Source organism: Sceloporus undulatus, chromosome 4 (genome assembly GCF_019175285.1).
Source record: "Sceloporus undulatus isolate JIND9_A2432 ecotype Alabama chromosome 4, SceUnd_v1.1, whole genome shotgun sequence".
NCBI classification, from domain to species: Eukaryota; Metazoa; Chordata; class Lepidosauria; order Squamata; family Phrynosomatidae; genus Sceloporus; species Sceloporus undulatus.
Window position 1 is genome coordinate 178,460,312 of NC_056525.1, and position 18,926 is coordinate 178,479,237.

General features: G+C 45.0%; 1 protein-coding gene and 1 long non-coding RNA gene across 4 annotated transcripts in view; one reads left to right on the forward strand and one right to left on the reverse strand.

Annotated features, from left to right (window-relative positions):
- The window catches only part of NFATC1 (nuclear factor of activated T cells 1), a 157,237-nt gene extending 150,483 nt beyond the window's left edge, over positions 1-6,754 (reverse strand). For 2 of the 3 annotated variants that reach the window (XM_042461420.1, XM_042461422.1), the window contains exon 1: positions 6,458-6,753. In XM_042461420.1, coding sequence (XP_042317354.1) covers positions 6,458-6,476 — 19 coding nt within the window. In that variant the 5' untranslated portion in view covers positions 6,477-6,753. Of the gene's footprint in view, positions 1-6,457 lie in introns of all 3 variants that reach the window. The other variant, XM_042461421.1, reaches the window with a different exon arrangement.
- LOC121927624 overlaps positions 6,548-18,926 on the forward strand; it is a 36,104-nt gene continuing 23,725 nt past the window's right edge. Inside the window, exon 1 of the long non-coding RNA XR_006103285.1 lies at positions 6,548-6,653. This is a non-coding gene — a long non-coding RNA (uncharacterized LOC121927624). The remainder of the gene's footprint in view (positions 6,654-18,926) is intronic.

Here is an 18,926-nt window from a genome sequence, read left to right on the forward strand (position 1 = left end):
CCACATAATTCAATGAAACTGCAAACTCAGACTTGTATTTAATTCATATGGCTTTTTTGCTGAGATTTCATTCCAGTACCCTGCTCATGTCATAATCTCAGAAGATAAACAGAAAAACTCCAGAAGGCAATTAGAAATATATTTCCTAGAAATTATTCCCCCAAGTTTGATTTCAGGTGAGCACCCATACTTTGCAAGTATCCTTTTTTTAAATTATAGTAACATTTCAGAAAATCTCAGTAAAACATTATTTCTGTTATTGCTGCTCCTACACTCTGAAAATAGCCTAGAGAATCCCATAACAATTTAAGATGAGTGACAAATATAAATTGGTGTCTCAGTGCCAGCCCAAAAATTACCACAGCAACTCATTTCTTTTATTTGGTTTAGCTCAGCGGTTCTCACAGCAAGCCTGTCTAAATCAAGATTAAAACTTTCCCAGTCTCTCTTGACACCTGAAAGATTTTCTACACATAAACTGAAAACAGTGTGACAACTACATAAAGATAGCTACAGCTGTTTATGATGCACACGTATCGTATATATATGCTAAAGACTTGAAACTAGCCATAGCTTTCTAGGAGCATCTGCACATACACTGAATAAGGAGGGCCAAATCTATCAGTTTCACTTTTCCTACATTTAATTCCTTTAAAATCTCAAGTTCTTTCCCTCTTATTTCTGAAGACATTTGCAAATTCTGGTAATTTCTTAACAAAAACAAACGATATTCCCAGCTATCTGTACTGGCAAAATTCAACAAATATACCTATTTTTAATATGGAGACCACAAGGTCCTACTTGGCTGCCAGACAGCTGGCCAAATATAAGGGAGGAAGGGCTGAAAACCCTACATCTGCACAATAAACATCACTGAATACATAGGGGTTCAAACACAAGATTTTCAGAACTCAAAACCCTCTGGCTGGATGGATTTGATTTGATTTCCCGCACATCTGTTTTTTTAAAAAAAAATTCTCAAGTTCTTCTGTCAAATTTATAAAAGAAACAGGTGAATTTTGCTAAGCTCTGATTTAAAAAAATGACCCAGCAAAATTATCACCCATCTGTAGCAGTGAATTACTTTTTTAAATGTATATACTAGTAGTCATCCCTGGAAGTCTCAGAACAATAATGTGTGTGTGTGGGGGGGGGGGGGTTACAAACAATTTTTAAACGTCAGAGCAGCATGCAGAATATGCCAGTGGTCACTACCTTAAAACAAAATCCTACACTTAAATATGTTTAAAATCCCAGGCCAATTGAAAGCCTTGTCTGCTGGGCAATAAAGCATCAAATGTCAGCTCTAAATGAGCCTCTCTGGGAAAAGCATTCCAAGGCCACAGTGTATCACAACAGAAAAGACCTCCTCTCAGGGTCACTTGATCTCCATACAGAGGGGAACCATAGAACAAACCTCTGATGGTAAGTATGGCCCCATATAGACAGGCCAAAATAAAGCTGCTTCAAGTCACTTTGGAGGTATGGTATTTAAATGATGCATGCATCATAAGAGTCCGGAGGTTGCGCCAATGCTCCACTCCAGTCCTTAGGACTGGATCGTGGTTTTGGTGCAGCTTCCAGACTCTTAGGACACATGCATCATTTAAACAGCATACCTCCAAAGTGACCCGAAGCAGCCTTATTTTGGCCTGTCTATATGGGCCCTATAATACAAATGCAGTGGACCCTTGTTATACGCTGGGGTTTGGTTCCAAGATCCCCCGTGTATAACAAAATCCGTGTATGCTCAAGTCCCATTAAATATAATGACATAGCAAAATGATGTCCCTTATAAAAAATGGAAAATCAAGGTAAATTTATACTTTTTTGGAACATTTTCAAACCGTGTATGCTTAAATCCGTGTATAAAAAATCCGTGTATAAGAAGGTCCGACTGTACTGTTGTCCCACAGAATAGGTATCTATATGGAAGCCTTTCATAGATAGATGTGTGATCAGGTGTGAAGTGGTTTATGTGTGATGTAACGTGTTGCACTAGGACTCTGGCAATCCAGAGTTTGAATCCTTGCTCAGCCATGGAAAGCCACTGTGTAACCTTGAAGAAGTCACACACTCTCAACCTCAGAGGAAGACAAAGGCAAACCCCCTCCTCATCAGAACAAGCCTGTCAAGAAAACCCAGTGACAGGCTAACAGCCATGGCAGTTAATGTCATATCAAACTGCTATAACTATGTAGTGTAAAAAAAAAGACTTAAGGCAAAACAGGGAGATGGATTTTTATGCAAAACTTTTACTCTCCTGATTAATATGTACGACAACCAATGCAGAAAAAAAGAAGAATAGCAGCCAAGGAATGATTAGGAATTTTCCAGATTGCGATGGGGATACTTTTTGGATACCCCTTCCCAGGTGCCCCAGCCAATATAGACATTGATCATATTGGTCAGGAAATTCTTGGAGTTGTATTTCAAGAAGCTAACTTCTTGGACAGCTGGAGTTTTCTTGTAAAAGCAGAGGCCAAGGAAAGAAAGGGACTCTGGTCATGAACTTTCAGCACAAATGATGTAAGAGTGTTTCCCCAGAGTAGGAGTCAGGGGTCAGCTTCCTCATCTGATCATGCCTCTGCACCTCACAAACACCTGCAACTAGCCACTGCTTGACTTCCCCAACATACACACCAACTCAGGAGGCCCATACTGCAAACAGATCTTTTGCCTCTCTCCTGCTTTTGAGGAATACAGCCTTGTGGTCAGGGTTCCTTGCTTTTAAGGTGGGGAATGGTAGCTACAAATGCTCTTGAAGATGCAAAGTCAGACTACAAGATTTGCATTTTTTAAAGGCATACACACAACCATTAAATTTCTGTGAGACAAGAGTTAATCAATCCGAAGAGGAGGCATTTAAATGTTTTCAGAGTACAGAGTTTTCAGAAAGCAGTTGCTAAATGACATACGTAGTTATCAGTGCTCTTCTAAGAATCATTCCAGTGAATACATCTATTTCATATTGGATGAAAAATTCCAGATCCCAAAAGCATCTAAGCAAAAAAGGTAGTTTCTGTAAGGTAGCATATGTGGCAGTAGCATTGCCAGTGAAAGAAAATTTACAATGCAATCCTCTACATGGTTACTCAGAAATAAATCCCATTGTGTTTTATGGTGCTTGCTCCCCAGAAAGTTTAGCCTAAGGCTGAAATCACATACCCACCTATGTATTAATATGCCTACCTGAACTCAGCAAGACATACTTTTTCATAAAAGTGAGCAGGATTGCATTGTTAGTTCACCACTTGCTTGTATATCAATTATATTTTGAGTGTAACGTTTCTCCTGAGAAAAACGTGAGGGAGGGCAAGGTGGGGGATTCTCTATAAAGAAACTCACAGTCTTGCATCATGGCATCCTCATGTTTTAAGCAAACAGAGAGCAAAACATTTACACTACCCAACCAAAGATTTATTCAAACCAGAAATGTTATTTCCTCAGTCAACCCATGAGAAGTTACAGTTTAGGCAACCTGAAACTTCACCCAGTCCCATAAGAGCTGCTAAAAAGTTATTTAGATGGATTATCCCTGCATATTATTATTATTATTATTTACAACTGTTAAAAGATTTACATGTTAACATGAAGCATTATTAAAATATGGTTTGTTATGAGGTCATTGTTTTGAGAAAAGATTTAAGAACTAAAGGAGGGTCTCATTCAAAATAAAAAACAGCAATTTAATACTGTGTAGATTCATGTATCCTTGTATATAATATATTGCCATATAATGTGTACCTTGTTGTTATGTGCCTTCAAGTTGACTCTGAATTATGGCAACCCTATCATATGGTTTTCTTTGGCAAGATTGATTCAGAAGAGACTTGCCCTTACCTTTTTCATAGGCTAAGAGAGTGTGCCAGCATTCAAACCACTACTCCATGTTGACTCCTAAGCAATGTGCTTACATTGTGATATTCACATACATCTGTAATATAATACCATATCACACTGAAACTTTCAATGTAGCATGCTGTTATTTAAATCGATAAAGGTGGTTTTGTCCTCATGGAACTCTTTTTAAAATAGTGGGCTATTGCTGCTAATCTGTATTAGAAATACTTGAAAGATTATTATGTCAGCCAACTCTGTAGAGATTTGAGTAGCAATGGTTCAGGACTGGAGTGCAGGTTTTGCCTCTTGGTTCAACTCTGCTGAATTAAACCAGTTGCACTGAACTAAACTGAGGGTTGTGGTCTTCTATACATGTTAATTTGGGAATAAGTCTCATTGATTGCAATGGCACTAAGGAAGGCCTTGGTGGCACTTCCTATCTGACTAAACAAGACTGCACTGGCCGTTGGCTTAAATCAGTTTCCTCCAGCATTGCTTGTATAAAGATAGGGTTAATAGGGTTAACATGCTGTTTCCAAGAGTCTCCTTCTTTGGAGGTCTTGAAAAAGAGGCTGGATGGCCATCTGTCAGGGATGCTTGGATTGTGATTTCTTGCATGGCAGGGAGTTGGACTGGATGGCCCTTAAGGTCTCTTCCAACTCTATGATTCTATGATCATCATGGGTCCATGAAAACACTTTTGTACCTCTGGAATTTCCTTTTTCTGTGTGTCCAAATTACTGTATTTCAAATTGCCACGTCAAATTAAAAAAATTAACTTTATCATTAAGATCCACTGACCAGAGATGTCTTGATGCTCATCTAAAGTTCATAAACAGTTTTCAAAGAAGGAAGAGCAGGGTCATGCCTGAGGATTTGGACTATTTCTTCCCTCCCCCCCCCCACAATATGGAGATTTTTTGCTGTTGGGGACAAACATTACAATCCATTTGAATGAAAAAGGCATCCTGAGTCGGAGTGTACAGTTGTGTGCCCACAAGTCGTTTCAGACTTTCCATCTTTTGTCAGCAGATCTTATTCATAAAGCTAACTTTGGTGTTTTTTATTTGACATGGCGATTCGAAATAATTTGGACAGGGCCTTTTTGACACACAGGAAAAAGGGAAGTCCAGAGGTAGAAAAGTAGTTTCATCGACCCATGATGATCGTAGAAGAGTTGGGAGAGACCTCAAGAGCCATCCAGACCAACCCCATTCTGCCATGCAGGATCTGTTTCAAGATCTCCAAAGAAGGAGACTCTTGGAAACTGCATGTTAACCCTATTAACCATATCTCTATACAAGCAATGCTGGAGAAAGTTGATTTAAGCCAATGGCCAGCGCAGTCTTGTTCAGTCAGATAGGAAGTGGGCTTTTCTTGGCAAGACCTGATGAGAGGAGCTTTGCCTTGGCCCTTCCCCTGAGGCTGAGAGAGTGTGACTTCTTACTTGCCCAATGTGGGCTTAGATGTCTGCATGGAGACTCCAGAGTCATATATAGAAACCCAACCCTCAAACCCACTGTGCCACGCTGGCTCTTGTTACAAAAGAAGGGGAGAGAAATTGACAATTCTGATGGCAAAGCTTCGCAGAGCAGCGCAGGACTCTCAGCAACTCCACGGTGTCCTGGGATTCCTTTGGTTTCAGGAGGAGGAGGAGGAGGAGGTGCTCCAGTCCTTCTTCCCTCCCTCCTCCTTGGCTCTCCAAAGCATGGAGTCAGCTTCTCTCCAAGGCTGGGTCCACACTGCAGGGATGATCCAGTTTGACACCAGTTTAACTGCCAGGGCGCCATGCTCTCGGATTCTGGCCTTCGGTGCCCCAACAAACTACAATGGCCAGAATCCCAGAGCATGGCGCCCTGGCAGTTAAACTGGTGTCAAACTGGATTATCCCTGCAGTGCGGACGCAGCCCAAGGCAAATGACAACCAAGTGACAGAGAAAAATGATTAGAGGAGGAGAGCTCCAGGCTTTCCCTCGCAGCCCCCGAAGCCACGTTGCGAGTGGGAGAGAGGAGACACCTATTGGCAACAAGTCGCAACTTTGGGGAAACACCAGGGGACACCGCTTCTCCCTCCTCCTCCTCCTCCAGGATGACCAGACGTCCTCCTTTGCCAGGGACCTGTCCTCCATCCCAGCCTCCTGCGCAGAGGAGGGGATCCAAAACCTCCTCCCTTTGGCGCCTAAGGAGCCTGCATCCATATTGCTAAGGAGCGTTGTGAGCTTCTTCTCTGTGGCAACGTCTCCCATTGTTTCCTGGAAGGTCCTCCATTTGGTAGTGAGGACATCTGATCCCCTCCTCCTCCTCTTCCTCCTCCCTGTTGTCCTCGCTGCAAAGGAGGACAAGGCAGACAGAGGGGCTTCCAGAAGATAAAAAGGCCAGAGAAAACACTCCAACTCCAAAGCTCAGTCACTGCTTCTTAGCCAGGCTCCAAATGAAGGAAAGGGGAGCTTTGGGATTCCCTCCTGGCTTTAGGGAATTCCTCTTGGAAAGAGGAGGCAGTCATGGAGGGCAGGGCCCTTCTCTCTCGGCTCTCCTCAGGGCTGCATCCAGACCGGAGCAATAACCCGGTTTGGCCGCGCTTTATTAACTCTTTAACTCTTTGCTATGGAATTACCTTCCTCCGCGGACTTCATGCTGCTCCTTGGCGGCGGCTGGGGACTCTCTCTCTCTCTCTCTTTTCCTTCTTTCGTCTTTCTTCCCTCTCAGCCTTCACTCGGTTGGAGCCTGAGGCGCCGAGAGGATGGGAGTCCCAGGCTCCCGCCTTGGCATCCGTCGTCGTCTCAGGAGGAGGAAGAAGGCAAGGAAGCCAGGTAAAGCCGGGAGGAGGGAAGAAACCTCGAGGGAAGGAGGGAAGAGCTGAGGGAAAGGAGGACACACCTGAGGAAAGGAGGGAAGCCTGGAAGGGAAGGAGGACACAGCTGAGGAAAGGAGGACAAACTTGAAGGAAAGACTTAAAGAAAGGAGGAGAGACTTGAAAGAAGGAGGGGAAACTGGAGGAAAGGAGGAAAAACGAGGAAAGGAGGGAAAATCCTGAAGGAAAGACTTTAGGGAAGGAAGGAAAACTTGAGGAAAGGAGGAAAGACCTGAAGGAAAGCCTTGAAGGAAGGGCTGGGGGAGTCCCCTTCTCCCCCAAAACTGAGGGGCTGAGGTTCTTTTGGGGGGAGGGATGCTTCTGCTTTGGGTTTGGCTTCCCTTTCCAGACCAGACCGGGCTTTGCCTTTGCAATTGCTCTTTTTTCCTGGGGCGAGGAGCGACGCCGGGGCAGAAGGGAGGAGGAAGCCGGGGAAAGGGGGGCTGGCAAGAGGGAGAGCTCCTGCTCCGAGGAAGAGGAGGAGAAGGGAGAGAGCTTGCCGTGGGACTTACTCACACTCGCCCTCCCGCCCTCTCGCCCTCCTTGCCTGCCTGCCTTCTCCTTCTCCCTCTCCTTCTCCTGGGTTTGACTCTCATCGGGCAACTTTGGAGAAGTCCCTCTCTCTGACGCACCGGCGCCTGGCTTTTTAAAGCAGGAAAACACCCCCCTCGGTTAACCCCCCCTTTCTTAGCCCCAATGGTCCCGCCCAGGGCCCCGTGACGTCACGGGTCCGAAGACGAAGAAGTGCTGGCTCGCCTCTCAGCTGCTTTGGGAGCCCAGCCAGGCAGCCAGGCGGCGGACGGGAGGAACCACTGCAAGGAGGGGGGGGAGAGGGAGGCATCCGAGGGGAGTCCCTGCCTCGCCTCCAGATGAGGACTCCCTTGCAAGGCATGCTTCTTCTGGCACCCTCTGGGCTCCCGCTGGACTTATCCCGCTTCCATATCGGGAGAGTGGAGGGAGGGGTGGAGGAGGGTATCCCCGACTTTTAAAACAAGGAGTCTTGAAAGAATATAAATAATGTTTGGTAGATTGTAAGGAAGAGATGTACATTTGCTTAGCATATGGTCTTTTTATGTTTGTTGTGTTGTATTTTCTTTATATATAGATATATATAATGTCTATATAGATGTCTATGTTTTAAACTTATTATTAGTTATAGTAATTAGTTATTAATTACTAATAATTAGTTATTAGACGAATAACGCATAAAGATAACTTGGGGTGGGGGAGAGAAAAAGGATTTTGTAGCAAATGGAGCCAGCCTGGTCTTGAGTGTTGGGCTCTGGAGACTAGGGTTCCGTTCCCAGCTCGGCCATGGAAACTCAGTTGAGCAAGTCCCACTCTCTCAGCCTCAGAGGAGGGCCATGGCGAACTGAAGAAAGCTGACCAAGGAAACCCCATGCTAGGGTCGCCTTAGGGTCGCCAGCAGACGTCGGAGAAGCAAATGGAGATGGGTCCTGAGGGAAGAAGGAGGGGGGAAACCGATGCATGCTGAAATCATTACGTTTCCACACACACACACACTCCAAGAAGAAGAATAAAAAACCTCCATATATATATATATATATAGGGATCGCAGGCTTCCCCTGCTTGTGGAAATTTGGAAAGGAGCATCCCCTGGCAAGCGGCAGGAAAGGAAAATCCCCGTTCTGCTAAATTACTAACAGACCCCGAAGAACTGCTGCTGCTGCTGCTCTCCAGCCCTGCTGCCATGAAGGAGAGAGTCAGAGGGCTCAGGATCAAGAGTCTGCTGCCTAGTCCTTCAATATCCCAGCAGTGGGCTTTGTGTCTGTGTGTGTGTTATCGTTTTAAGCGGTTCAGAGGCTGGAGCCGGAAAGTCAGTTGTTTTTAAACCAGCAGCTTCACTTCTACCAAGTGGCCTTTTTTCAGGTCTCACCCTGCTTATCTATCTATCTATCTATCTATCTATCTATCTATATCTCGTGGCCCTTGACACATACACACACACATATATAGTGGCCCTTGAGAATACAGGCTGCAATAGCTTCTTGGCCCCCACCAAACACACACACACACACAAAACAAAAATTTCCCCAAAGAGTTTTAATAGCTGTCTGCTCAGGGTTGGTATCCCTACTGAGCCATGGAAACCCAGTGGGTGACCTTTGGGCAACAAGTCACACTCTCTCAGCCTCAGAGGAAGGCAAAGGTGAACCCCCCTCTGAACAAATCTTGCCAAGAAAACCCCATGATAGGGTTTTCGCCATGAGTCGGAAACAACTTGTGAAGGCACGCAACCACAACAAAACCGACCCTTTTCTTTCTCTTTCCTTCTGTCTGCCTCGCCTGCTGCTGCCCATCCTTCTCTGTCTTTGCCAAAAGCACACCAGAGGGAGGGAGTTTTTAACACTTATTTTTCTGGACTTGGTCAAAGGAAGCTCAGAGTGGTTAAAATTTCCGACCCAGTCCATCTCCTTCATCACAATTCCCTGGGTGTCACTCCAAAGACAGTTGTGGTTGTGGTTGTTGTGTGCCTTCAAGTCGTTTCTGATTTATGGCGACCCTGTCATGGGGTTTTCTAGGCCAAGTTTGCTCCTAGAGGAGGTTTATTCTTTCCCTTCCCCTGAGGCTGAGAGAGTGTGACTTGACAAGGTATGGAGAACCTGGCATGCAAGACATCCAGAAGTTGAGCACCGTTGAGTCAGAGAGGTTTTTGGAGGGTTTAGGGGCCTATGAAAGCGTCTTCTCTTGGGCTCCTGGGGCTGGTTCCAGACAACCATTGGCATGCACTCCCTGGGGAAAGATCAATAAAGGTTATTGACTGACATGATGAAATAATAATAATTAAAAAATACAGCCCTATTAGACAAGACAACCAGTATGCAAAGGGATCTTGCAGCACCTTTGAGACCAACTGAAAGAAAGAGATTGGTAGCTTGAGCTTTCCTAGGCTTAAGTCTACTTCCTTCACCAAATGCATCTGAGGAAGTAGACTGAAGCCTAGGAAACCTCATGATGCCAACTTCTTTCTTTCAGTTATTATTATTATTATTAACCTTAATTTATGAAGCGCTGTAAATTTACACAGCGCTGTACAGTACATGCAATCTTTTTAGTTAGATGGTTCCCTGCCCTCGGGCTTACAATCTAAAAAGACATGACACAGAAGGAGAAGGGAGTGGTGGAGGGAAAGGGTAAGAGGTCCAGCAGTTCCTCTCTACCTCCGAGGCCTGGACCAAGGCAGATGGACTGGAGGGAGGGCTTGGCTTCATAATGGATGGTTAATCTTCCAGGGAAAATACATACTCTCAAGTAGGATAATACATATACAGTACATAGCAATATAGGAAATGGTTCGATAAACAGGCACCAAAAGAACATCAAATAGTAAGCAACAATTATGCAATGCCTGGGAAGGCTTCTCTGAACAGGATGGTTTTCAACTCCGTTTTGAAGCTGGTTAAAGAAGTGATGGCTCTTGCTTGTGGAGGAAGAAGGTTCCAGGAGTGAGGGGTAGCAAGTGAAAAGAGGCGAATCCGGGATGGGGCAGAGGAAATCCTGGGCTGAGACAGGAACCCTTGACTACCAGAACGGAGGGCCCTGGTGGGAAGGTGAGGAGAAAGAAGGTCTGATAAGTAAGGAGGGGCCAGTCCATGGAGGGATTTAAACGTCGACAGCAGGAGCCTCAAAGGTGCTGCAAGATCCCTTTGCTTGCCAGTGAAATCGACAGGACTTCAATGGGACTCCCCTCATCCTGCTCAAATGTCATGGCAGAGCAGTGGGATTTATTTCCCCAAGACAGGCACCTTGAATACACACACAACTATGTGCGGGATGAGGCTTGTGTCAGAAACAATTGTATGATATGAGTGGTGTGAGTCCTCTGTGATATCTCCTTTTTATATCCCATAAATGTCTGCTTCCACAGGACTCCTCTTCCTAGTTCATCTCACCTTTTGCTTCCCCAGCCTTAACTAGTGTTTGAATGGGCTTCAGAGGTCACATATAGACAAAAGTCACAATAGATGCCTCCACTGAGAATTGTGTATCCCTCCAGAGGTTGCCCCAACAAGTCAATAGCAAGCAATGATGAGAGTTGTAATCCAAAAATACAGGGAAGGCCGCATGATTCCCTGTGGCTGCGATGGAGACTTTTACTAGCCAGGATCCTGTCATATATGGTTTGTAGTAATACATAATATCCTTCCAGTAGTCACCACAGCCGACTTAAATAACTTTAGACGATGAAGACATTGAAACAGTTGAAGATTTTCCATACCTTGGCTCAGTCCTTAATCACAATGGAGACTGCCGTCAAGAAAAATGAATGAAGATACTGGAAAACCTTTTGTATCAAAATTTATTCACATGTGTTCACACCAACAACTAATAATAGACAGTGAATTATTAAATCACCATACATATAGCTACCAATGAAACTGCAGTCAAGGAATCAGGAGACAAGACTTGGAAGGGCCGCTATGAAGAAACTAGACAAGATCCTCAAGTGTAAAGACATACAACTGAATACTAAAGTTAGGCTTTTTCTCTGCTATTGTATTTCCTGTTTCTGTGCATGGTTGTAAAAGCTGGACAGTGAAGAAAGTGGATAGGAAGGGAATCAACTTATTTGAGATGTGATGATGGAGAAGAGGGCTGAAAAGACAAATAAATGGGTCCCAGAGCAAAGCCAGCCTGAACTCTCCCTAGAAGCCAAATCATTAAACTTCGAGACTCTTGTACTTTGGGCATATCAGGAGAAGATGTGACTCCCATGTGACTCACTGAAAAAGATGATAAGTAGAAGACACTAGGAAAGGAGAAAGGCCTTATTCCAGATGAAGACCTTACTCCAGGTTAAGGAAGCCAAGGCCCTGAGTCTGCAAGACCTGAATGGGGCTGTTGAGGACAGGGTGACTTGGGGGTTCTCCCCTTTATGGGGTCTGTATAAGTCAAAGTTGACGGGGGGGGGGGCAGTTACAGTAACTTTATACAAGACTAGCAGTGTAGTGATTGAGTGTTGGACTATGATTCTGGAGACCAGGGTTCGAATCCTAACACAGCCATGGGCAAGTCACACTCTCTCAGCCTCAGAGGATGGCAATGGCAAACCTCCTTCTGAAGAAACTTGCCAAGAAAACCCAGTGATAGGGTCGCCTAGGCTTAGGATCGCCATAACTCGAGAAGGCCTTGAAGGCAAGCAACAAAAGCGGAGGGGGATCTCGCTGCAACCTCCTTGGGTGCCTCTGCACTCGAAATGATGCAGTTTGACACCACTTTGACTGCCATGGCTCCATCCTACAGAACCCTGGGATTGGCACCAGCCAATTTTGTGATGCACCAGCCCAGTTTGGCAGAGATGGCTGCACCTTGTAAAAGTACCAATCCCAGGGTTTGGAATGGAGCCACAGCATTTAACGTAGCGTCAAACTGCATTCTTTCTTACAGTGTAGATGCACCCACCTGAGTTGTCAGTGCCCTTTCTAGGGGGCTTCCAGCTTTTCAGTTTCCCTCCAGCTTGCGCTAGACTGAAGTTGTTGTTGTTGTTGTTGGGGGGGGGGTCAGCAAAGCACAAAGAGGGGTCCTCCTTTTCCAGGATACATCCTCCATTTCAACCTACTGTCCAGGAGGAATTTCAAATCGTCCTCCATTCTAAGACGCATGAGTTTACATTTCTAGGGGTGTTTCAAAGCTGCAGAAATGATCCAGTTTGGCACCGCTTTAAGTAGCTTGGCTCAGTGTTAGGGAATCCGGGGATTGGCAGTTTGCTGTGGCACCAGAGCGCTCTGACAGAGAAAGGCTACATGTGTCACAAGAGGTGACTGCATCCACAGTGGAGAAATAACCCGGTTTGGCACTGCTTTAACTCTTTTCTGGCTCAAGGCTATGGGATTCTGGGGGAGCTGGAGTTTGTTGTGGGCCCAGAGCGGATCGGGCAAGTATTCCCCAATGATCCCCATTGAGCAAATATTCCCCAATGATCCTCAATGGGCAAGTACCTCCCCATTTCTGTGTGAGTGTTTTAAAAATTTTCTCTGGCTCCCACTTCCCCCTCCAATGCCCTTCCCTTTTTGGGTCCTCCTTGACATCTGGCCAGCCCTGTGTGTCCAGGGGTGGTTTGGGGAGCTGCTGAGGAGCCTGAGGGGCTCCTTCCTCCTCCTCCTCCTCCTCCTCATCTTGGCCTGCCTTGCTTTTTCCTGCCGCTTTCTCAATGCTCGCTTGTCTCTCCCTCCGCCTCTGAAGTGACGGAATCCCCAGTCTGTTGCCTCCTGTTTAATGCCGTTGCCCAGACCACGGTGGCTCTGCTCCAAGGCTGAAGGAGCTGCAGAGCAGAGGCAGCACCAGAGAGAGCAGGGAGCTGCTGCTGCTGCAGCTGCCAGATGTTCCCGCCTGCTGCTGGGCCTCCTCCTCCTCCTCCTCCTCCTCCTCCTTTCCCCCCAGTCGACTAAACTGGGCCCTTTTCAGCCCCTTTCCTCCCTCCTCAAAAGTTTGTTGACAAGCGCTACCAGGAGAGACTGACTGCGCACCCAACTTTATTTTAGGGACCAGGGGAATGACTAACCAAAGGAGCCCTGAGGACAGGAAACAACCCTATTTTTAGGCAGGCCCTTGGTTCAGGGCAGCAAAAGGCGCCTGCCTCTGCCTTGGGGGGGGGTCCAGCTCCCTCCTCTCCCTCACAAAGCCACTTCCAGATGCCAGGAGCTGGGTGTAGTGTTGTTATTGTTGTTTGTTTGTTGTTGTTTTCCATCCAAACAACACACTGCCTTGGCCAAGTTTTGCCCTCCCTGGCATCCTGGGGGTCAGGAAAGAAGTAAAGAGAAAGTACACACACACACACACCCCACACACATTCAGTCATCTTGTCCAGGCCCACACACTCTTGTTATGGATACAATTGGTTTTAATTTAATTTGGGGTTTCCAGGACACAGGCCCACGGCTGTTTCCAGCGTCCCGGGTCCAAAGGCATCCCTCAGAATATCAGGTGCACTTTGGGTGACCCCTCTCACTTACTCACTCACTCTCTTTTTCTCTCTCACACACACAAACATAAGGACAGGCAAGTCTTGCTTCTGGGCCTTTCTCCTCATCAAATACTACTATTTCTCGGCTTCTGACCTGACAGTGTGGGGACACAGCGTCTCTTCTGCCTTGGAAAAACTACCTCTGCAAATGTGAAGTTGAAGGCTTTCGTGGCCAGCGTCCATAGTTTTTTTGTGGTTTTTTTTTGGGCTATGTGGCCATGTTCTAGAAGAGGTCACAAAAATGTGTGTGTGTGTGTGTGTGTGTGTGTGTACACACACACACACACACACACAGAATCACACAGTGTGTGTGTGTGTGTGTATCCCACTCTCTTCCATGCCAGCATTCTCTGAAGATGCTGGTGAAACGTCAGGAATAAACTCTTCTAGAACATGGCCACATAGCCTGAAAAACCTGCACCTGCAATATTTTTCTCCATGGCCCTTTCATACTATATTAATTACTACACAGTGGCACAACTAGGGGGTACGGGGGATACGGACCACACCGGCTGACACCCCAGAAGAGGGCTGACACCCAGTGGGGACCTCCTTCCACTGTGCCCTTCCCAGCTTCACTGAGGTGTGCCTCTCCTGGCATTGTTGTGGCAGCAGAGGCCTCCTCACAAGGACAGCTCCACCACCATGGGGAGGAGAAGGCCAAGCATGCCCATTTGGCTGCTGCCACACACACACACACACACACACACACACACACACACACGAGCCCCCAACATGACAGGGTTGGGGACACTACTGTGTTACATGCAGCTTTGAAACTGAAATTACGCTGGGAAAGAAGCGGCTTTGGCACTACCCATCACACAACAACACTTCCAACCCATAGCTGCCCTGTCCCAGACCTGTCCCTTTTAATTGACAGGGGAAACCCATTAATGACCCAGCAATGGTGCAAGTCCCCAGTGTAAAATGTCACTCCCAGAGCAGTTGCACGGTTGCCAGTCATGTGGTGTTAGTATCCCTTCCTCCTCATTACTATTCCAAAGGATGCTGATTATTTTTTTGCTATTTCCTTTCTTTCTTTTTACTTTTTAAGACTTCAATGGTGGTAGCAGAGCAAACAAAATCCTAAAAGCATGCTGGGTAGGGCATAAGGCAAGATCTGAGGGGGAGGATCAGGAAGAGAGCATGATGGGAGCAGCAGCCCCAGTTGCATGGTTGGGAGAGGTGTGATGATGGCTGCCTTGAAAGTGGTAAGTTCCCATTTTATTTTCACTAGCATGACTGCTGTGAGAATGGGGCATGTGTGGAGGAGTCCTACGTCATTACAGTTGTTCCTCCATATCTGTGGGTTTGACTTGGTGGATTTGATTATTCATGGATTTGATTAGTGTGTTCTGTCTAGGAATCTCTAGGTCCTCCAGTGTGACTCTATTGTCAACTTCTGCCAAAAGCCATGATGGAGGACCTAGAAAGACCTAGAGAAAACACTTCTCTAGGCATTTGTAGGTCCACCAGTGCAATTTCATTGTCCTATGCCCCTAACTCCAGCAAATGTGGAGGGTCCAGTGTACAGTACTATGACTCCACTAACTAGCATATCAACTTCCTATGGAATTCTGAGATTTGCAGTCTAGAGAAGGGTATTTAGGATTCTTAAGCAGCAACCTCCTTTACTGCAAACTCTGGGCTTCCACAAGATGCAGCCACAACCTTAAAAGTGGAATTATAGTGCAGCTTCATAGGGTGAGGAGCCTAATGCATGCCATGAGATAGCAAAATCACTTGGCTCAGATCCAGAAAACTGGACAGCTGGCTATATGCTTCCAATGTGTTTGGAGCTTGTCTAACTTCAAAATTCAGATACTCTGGAAAACCTAAACCATTCAAAAGGAGCAAGGGTAGCAAATCCCACCATGTACATGTAAGACATTTGTGACATATAAGAATTGTATGTAGTGTGCTGGCTGTATGTATAAAGCATGACTCACAAAGTTCAAGGTTACTATGTGTTGTTTCCAGTCTTGAGTAGTCTCTCAGCCTTTTCTGTATCTACAAAATGGAAATGACATGGAACATCTGAATGGAAACCCTTATCAAGGTTTGCTGCTCCTTGACAACTCTTGTATTTTGGATTTTATCTCAAATGTATTGTAATCCACCTCAATAATTTTGCTTAGTAGGTGGGGTATACATACTTTAATGGTATGAATTAATTAATAAATTCTCTTTGTTGTTGTTGTTGTGTGTGCTTTCAAGTGGCTTCCAACTTCTGGTAACCCTAAGGCAAGCCTATCACAGGGTTTTCTTGGCAAGATTTGTTTTATGCCTTTGCCTCCCTCTGAGGCAGAGAGAGTGTGACTTGCCTAAAGTTATCCAGAGGGTAAAGGTTGTAATAAGTGAAAGGTTTTGAACATTTTTTAAAAAAATCCTGAGTGCTATGTGCTATTATTAATAAAGCTGGAATAAGATGCTTCATAGTTTGGTGGCAATTTTGAATGAGGGGCAGATAAGTGTGCTTCAAGAGAGCAACTTGCATCCTAATTGTAACTTGAAGTAGAATGCTAGAAAGGGGCCTGGAAGTTATTGTATATGGGTAACATGTTGTGGTGTTGTAGTGGGTTCAGTGTTGGACGAGGAAGTCCTTTTTTGCTGGCTAGCAATAATTAGATTGCAATCCAGTTTATTTTGGTACAGTTTTTGACCTTTATTTGAAACAGTTTTCTCAACTTGATTTTTTTTCTTGCTTATAGCATATTTCTTTACATGCCCAATTATTCTATCATTAAGTTCCATTGGATTGGAATTCAGAAATCAATGGATTTATGCTAAGTATTATTAAATCTGGATTCCAGTCTCAGGAAATTATAATCTAGCAGGTATGAAGACTGCAGCCTTAATGATATAATTGCCACATGGTGCATTTAAAGAAATGAGCATTAATGATGAGATAAATCAGATGTCAATATGAGGTAATTCAGAAGGCATCTCCTTTTTGGCATGGATCCTAGAAAACTTTAATTAACAATACCTATCAATGCCATTATATGAGGGTATGCTGGTCTCCACAAAGTCTCCAAAAGATCCAGACCTTCAGACAATCAGGGAGAAGAGGCTAGAGAAGTTTACGTATAATGACACTCACATCTTGCTAAAACAGAATAGGAAGGTTTGTTGTTGTTTTTAAAGAAAATGTTAGCAAGAAGGCCAATTTTATTTGATTGATTTGGCAATGAAAGAACTATCCAGATTATAACTGATATAAAATTTGGTGGCTTAATACTGCAGACATTATTTTCCTGGGGCTATGCCAGCAGTGCTCTGCTGGTTATTGCATTTAATACAATGCAATTAATTATTTCATGCAGTGTGTAAGTAAGCAGCAATCTAGCTAAAGTACAGGAAAGAATTAACCACTTTCCTCTTGATCTAGATGAATCCTGTTCACTTAAAGAAAAAAACGAAAGAAAATTGTATGCACATTATTTCCCACCCATAATCATAATCAAGGCCGCAGTCCATACATATGAGTGACCAGGAGAGCTGTTGGCAGTTCAATAAAGTTCTCAGTTTGGGCAATTGATCCAAATCTTTATAAAAGGAAAATCAAAGAGGCAATGTGAACTGAATGTTTGAAGCTAGATATTACAAATAATGTTAAGGAGGAGTGAGAAGAAGCAAGATTGCTCATTAATGGAATGTAAAAGGACAGGTGCTCCAAACTGTCCCTCCTGTGTCCCCCCCCCCCTGCTATTTTCCCACCTGTGTGTCTGAATCTGGCATTTCATGCCAAAACATTAATGCTTAGATGACTTTCATCTTATCTTATTAAATTATTATGTGCTTCTGTCGGTCACAGATTTTATTGTTGTCCTGAAGACTGCAGAGATGCAGTGTATCACCAGCATATCGATGTCCCATTGAGTTGTATCTATTTGCTTTAAGTATGATTACAGATATACCTCAGTTAATGAAGCAGATGTGTTATTCCTGAGTGTTACTTCTTTCACAGAACATTTGGTACCAAAGGCAAAAATAACATGGGAAGAATAAGAGGTCTGTTCCCAAACCACTAAAAACAAGAGCAGTTCAATCTGTTTTGGCAAGGTTTTTATTCATAGAATCACAGAGTTGGAAGAGATCACCATGGCCCTCCAGTCCAGCTCCCTGCCATGCAGGAATACACAGTCTAAGCACTCAAGACAGATGGTCATCCAGCCTCTGTTTAAAAACCTCCAAAGATGATTCCATCACACTCTAGGCAGAATATTCTACTGTCAAATAGTTCTTACCATCAGAAGATTCTTCTTAATGTTTAGGTGGAATTTCTTTTCCTTAGTTTGAATCCATTACCTCATTTCTTAGTCTCTGGAGCAGCAGAAAACAAGGTTGTTCCATGACATCCCTTCAGATATTTAAATATGGCTGTCCTATCATCTCTTAACCTTCTCTTCCCTAGGCTATACATACTCAGCTCCCCAAGCCTCTCCTCATAGACCTTCACTATTTTGGTCATCCTCCTTTGGATGCAGTTTCAAATCTAACAACATGTGAAATAAAGCAACATGTGAAATAAAATAAGACTATATATTAAACGGGAATTTCTGCCCATAGTGTTTATGTGAATATTTTTGTTTGTCTGTTTGTTTAGGTGATTTATATATCATTGTTTTTAACATATAAAACATTCTGTTTTTCAACAAGTTCAAGTAATCCTAGCATAAGTAAATAAAAAGATTTTCAACTTTCAAAAGACCACTCGAGAGCCACCATGATGTAGCAGTTTAAACATTGGACTATGAGTCTGGAGATCAGGGTTCGAATTCCTGTTTGGCCATGGATAGGGTTGCCATAGCGCCGGACCTCCAAACCGGGAAAAATGTAGGATAGAATTTTCAAATGTAGGACACACAAAAATGTGTCCTACATTTGAAAATTCTGTCCTACATTTCCCTCAGGATCGCGGCGGGGAGTGGAGGACAAGCAGCGAGGGAAAGCCTCCACTTAAGGAGGCTTTCCCTCCCCGCCTGGGCCCCGGGCCTCGCCGCGATCGGAGGCTAGGATCGGGGCCTCGCCTTGTTCCTGGCCCCCGCAGGGACCAGGAAGGAGGCGGGGAGCCCGGCGGCGATCGCCAGGGCCTCGCCTCTTTCCTGGCCCCCGCGGAGGCCAGGAAGGAGGGAGGAGGCTGCAGGGAGGCGGGGAGGTTGGCGCGGCTGCGCCCAAGAGGCGCCGCCTCCCTGCAGCCTCCTCCGCCCCAGGCCTCGCTGCCCTCCTTTTCCTCCGCAT